Source organism: Eublepharis macularius, chromosome 15 (assembly GCF_028583425.1).
Source record: "Eublepharis macularius isolate TG4126 chromosome 15, MPM_Emac_v1.0, whole genome shotgun sequence".
Lineage (NCBI taxonomy): Eukaryota > Metazoa > Chordata > Lepidosauria > Squamata > Eublepharidae > Eublepharis > Eublepharis macularius.
In genome coordinates, this window is record NC_072804.1 from 24,299,527 (window position 1) to 24,304,183 (window position 4,657).

At 67.4% G+C, this 4,657-nt stretch overlaps 1 protein-coding gene across 1 annotated transcript; it reads right to left on the reverse strand.

Moving 5' to 3' along the window:
- Positions 1-406: 406 nt before the first annotated feature.
- On the reverse strand, positions 407-2,368 carry HMX1 (H6 family homeobox 1). Its single transcript, XM_054999883.1, has 2 exons — positions 2,071-2,368; positions 407-1,023 (listed from the first exon to the last, which is right to left on the reverse strand). The coding sequence occupies exons 1-2, from the start codon at positions 2,366-2,368 to the stop codon at positions 407-409; spliced, it is 915 nt and encodes a 304-aa protein (XP_054855858.1).
- Positions 2,369-4,657: the final 2,289 nt, after the last annotated feature.

Here is a 4,657-nt window from a genome sequence, read left to right on the forward strand (position 1 = left end):
GATGCCATGCGATTAATTCCAGTTTTCTCTCTCTTTTTAAATAAACCACCCAGAGACAATCGATTTGGATGCAGACCTCCCGAGGCCCTTCCGAGAAACGAAAGGGGATGGACAGTCTTCAGGGCGCAGGCGGAGACTCGCCCGGCTCGGCTCCAGCGTCCCCCTCTTTCTCGCGCAACCTCCCAACCGAGAATCGCGGGGCTCCGGTGGTCCTTTTGGTTCCGGGGAGGGGGGGGCGTCCCTGACTTGGGGGCGAAAAGGGTTAAAAAATACATTCTCGTCTCGGCCAGCCTCGCCGCGACGCTGAAACGGCGCTCCAGATTGTCGGCCGCGGAGCTGGTTCTCGGGGCGCCGGGAAAGGCAAGGCCCCCCTAGAGCGAGTCTCAGCCGGCGAGGGAGCCCCGGATCAGACCAGGCCGGGCATCTGCGAGCGCAGGAAGGGCGCGGCGGCGGCGGCCGGGAAGGGGCCCAGCGGGTAGGCGAGCAGCGGCGGCGAGGCGTGGGGCGGCGGCGGCGGCTGCAGGGGGAAGCAGGCGAGCGCTCCGGCGGCGGCGGCGGCGGCGGGCGAGTTCTCGTGGTAGAGGATGGGGACGCGCACTATCCTTTGGGCGGGCGGCGCCAGGTGGGCGGCCTCCAGGTCCGCGGCCAGCTGCCGCTTCCACTTGTTGCGGCGGTTCTGGAACCAGATCTTGACCTGCGTCTCGGTGAGGTGCAGCGAGGCGGCCAGGCCGGCGCGCTCGGAGCTGCTCAGGTAGCGCTTCACGTCGAAGGTGGACTCCAGCTGGAAGACCTGGCTGCGGCTGAAGACCGTGCGCGTCTTCTTCTTGCGGCCGCCCAGGGCGCGCCCCTCGCCGCCCTCCGACTCCTCGCCGCGCTCCTCCGCGGGGCTGCTCCGGCTGCTGCCGCCGCCACCGCCGCGGGCCAGTTCCGCCCTCCGCTCGGCCGGGCTCAGCTCCGGGGCCAGGGGCGCGCAGCCTCCCGCGGCCGCCTCCTCCGGGATCTCGGGCGAGTCTCTGTCGCTGGCTGCAGAGGAAGGGAGAGGGAGAGGCGTCAGGCGGCCCTCCTGCGTGCATTTCCCTTTATGCTCACGTACTGAAAACATCCTTGGGGCTCTAATGGTCACGCAGGGATCCAAGAGGGATCCGGCCTCGCCAGCCGCCCAGAAAGGCCTCCGGTGGCCCGCCCGCCTCCTGCTCTAGGCCACGACCCTAAAATACTGACCCGGAGGAAAGAGCTACTAAAATCCGCGAGGCTTACTCGAGAGTAGACCCGCTCAGAACTCGCCGTGAAGGCCAGAAAATCTTTAGGAGGCCGCTTGGACTCGGGTGAAAGCTAATATTGGGGTAAAGGGCCGGATACGCCAGAAGGCCACACCAAGTCCGGAGAGCAAAGCTGCTCCCCCCCACCCCCGCCGCCTATTTTTGTACGTTTCGCCTTAAAGCAAAAGCATCGGATTCCCAAGCCCGCGGGACCCAAATACCTGGATTCAATCAGGAGAGACTCAAACGTGCAAAAGGCCCCGGGACTCTTGGAAGTCAGCCTGGAAAGAGGACTCCTTTCCGATTCGTGCTTGCAAAAGGGTTGTGGTCTGGGCTCTGTTTGTCACTTAAAAGCTCCAAAAAAGAAACCAGGTTTCTGTTTTCAGAGCCGAGACCAAACCTTTGCCCGGGAAGGCAGTCAGCGGCTCTCTCTGGGCTGGGGCCCTCGTCGTGCCTTATCGAGCCCCTCGGAGGACGTCGAAGGCCCGTCGATCAACAGCGAAGGCGCCTAGCGCCGAGCATGTGCGTGGTGCTGCGCACGGAAAGGCGCGCGAGCCGCTCCCGGGCGAACAGCTGGCCCGATGTGCGGGCCTGCTTTTGCTCGTGGGGCGGCGTGAGGAGAGGTGGGATTCCGGAGAACGGAGGCGACTCCGTGGCCGCTGCCCCCTCCCCGCCTCCAGCTAAGAGGCCCCGGGAAGCCGCCCCCCCCAAACCCCATCTCCCCTCCGAAGGGGACGGCTCCGGGGCGGCTGGCAAGGGGGCGGCCCTGCCAGGGGCTACTGGGGGAGACCCGCCGCCGCCGGCAACTTACTTTCCGGGCTGGCGCATCCGATGAAAGCCACGTGCGCGCCTCGGTACCAGTCCAAGGCGCTTTCCCGGCGCGGGTAGCCGGGCGGCCCCAGCGCCAAGCGGGCGGCGCGGCACTGGCAGCAAGCGGGGGCGCAGGGGCCCGCCGGCCCGCCGGGCAGCAGCAGCCGCTCCGGGTGGCCGCCGCGGGCGCCGTCGGGCTTGCGCTCGGCTTTGGCGTCGGCGCCCAGCAGGTTGGCGATGAGGAAGGAGGAGACGCGGGCGGAGGCGGAGCGCGGGCCGTCGGGCGCTTCGTCGGGCATGCTGGCCGGGCGGCGGGGCCGCGGGCTCGCAGGGCTCCTTCCCGGGCGCGTCAGGCCAGCTCGCGCGCCGCCCGCATCGCCGCCCGCCCGGCCCGGCCCGGCCCGCCAGGGAAGCCCCCCTCGGAGGCGCCCGATTCGGCCCCCGGACGACGGGCAGGAAATAAAGATGTCAGGCGAGTCAAGCGGGTTACAAGCCGGCAGCCCCGCGCCGATTGGCCGAGCCGGGCGGCAAATGGGATGCGCCCAGGAGAGCGCCCGGCAGGCGGGGCGCGCGCCCGAGCGGCGGCGGCGCGCTCCCCGGGCTCGGCCGCTCCGCGCGCGCGCGGCAGGCTTTTTATGTAGGTCAACCGGCAGCGAATCCGAAGGGGGGGGGGGCTGGCCGGCCCCGCTCCGGGCCAAGGGAGGCCGCCCGTCCCCCGGCCCTCCCATTGGCCCTCCCGAGCAGCGACGGGCGAGGCCGCCAATCCCGCGCAGCTGCGGGCGAGAGGGAGCCGGGACGCCTTCCTCGCCGCGCTCGTGACCGCCCCCTGCGCCCCCCGAGCTCCGGCGCCTGCTCCGTGCTGTCCCCGCTGGGCCCAGGGGGCGCTCGGCGCGCGTGCACGTGGGGGGGTCACGAGCGGGGGCCTGGCCGCGCGACCGCCCCTCCCCTCCCGCGCCGTCCGCCCAGCCCCAGCCCCAGCCCCGCGAGGCAGGGCCCCAGCTGGCCCCGGAGGCGCGCCGCCGCCCGCCCCTCGCCCCTCGCCCCGCAGCTGCCGGCTCCGGCCGGAGGCAGCGTCCCAGGCGGGCCCCCAAAGAGCGGCGCGCCGCGGCCCGACCTGCCGGGCTCTGCCCTCGCCCCGTTGCCCTAACCGGGCTCAGCCTCCTCCCCAAGCCCAGGCCGGCCGGGCGAGCGGCCCGCTGGAGGCGCCGGCCTCGGCCGCGCCGCGCCCCTCGCCGGCCCTGCTCTGGCCCCGGAGGGGTCCCGCTGCCGCTCGGAGCTGCCGCCGCTGCCGCCCGCGCCCCGCCCGGGTTCGATGCCGGCCGGGAGGCCGAAGAATCCCGCGCCCGCGCCTCGCCGCCGGGACGCCTCGGAGCGTCACGAAGGCAGGTGAGTGCCTCGAAGCGGGCGGGCCCCGGCGCGCCCTGCGAACTGGCCCGGCGGACTCCGAGGCGCCCGGCTGGGGACAAGCCGCCCCTGCCGGCTCCCGCTGAGGCTAGGAGCGGGCCCTCCGTGCCCGAGGCAGGGGCCCGGCTGGGAGCAGAGGCGGAGGGCGGCGAACCCCTGGAAGAGGCCGCCGCCTTGCAGGCTCCGTTTGAAAGGGACAGCCGCGCCGGCCCTGCCTGTGCTCCTGGCCGGTATGTTGAGCCGCTGCTCGGAAGGGCGTCCTGGTCTTTCTCCTTTTGATTGCTCGGAGCAGGCGGGAGCTTTCTGCCCGGGTTGCATCTTACTGCCTTACGCGTTTCACTCCGAGGGTTTCCCTTCCAGCGTTTTACTGAAAAACGGACTTCTAACGCAACACACGCGCACACACCCCGGGGCTCCCAAACTGATAAAATTGTGCTCTTTTTAAAAAAGAAAATAATACGTTTCTCCATGTTCTAAATTCAAATGAGTAAACAGGCCTAGAAGGTAAAAAAGAATCCACTGCCTTTCCCTTTGTCCCTTCGGCCGGCAGTTCGGTTGAAGGTTTGCGTTACGATCCATCTAGATTGTCTTAGCCCGGCTGATCTCGGTTCGGCTGCGCTGGAAACGGGGCTCCGGGGATCGTTCCTTTGCGTCTTTTAATATTTTGCCCCGTGTTATATTTTTCAAGATCAGTTATGAGGTTCTGTAGAAATATTTGTGAGCTGTTCTAGATAATATTTGTTAAAGAATTTGGAAGAGGAGAGATGAAGAAATCGAAATAAGCCCAGGAGCGCCTCTGTTAATTAAGCCACGGGATGTGAAATCGCGCCCTAAATATATTCTTTTGATTGATTAACTTCAACGGAACTTCATTTCCATTTTTTCGCACAAACTCCTCCATCTTCTTGCAATTCCCTCGAAGCACTTTTGATGCGGCTTCACCGCATAAATCCATTTCCAGTCCCAACGCTGTAGCTTGGAGCTAAAAGCCTTCGCAGAGCCCCTGTTTTGGTAGCATCTCCCCCCTGCAGCAACTACCCTAACTGGAACATGGCTTCGGTTTGCCTTCTGAAAAGGAGAGACAGGACTTTATCTCCCCTCCCCCCCCACCCGGGGGGCCTGGCACCCAGCCGTGGGGGGAGGGGGCTCTTTTCTCTTGCGGGACTAAATAGACCTTCCTGGGG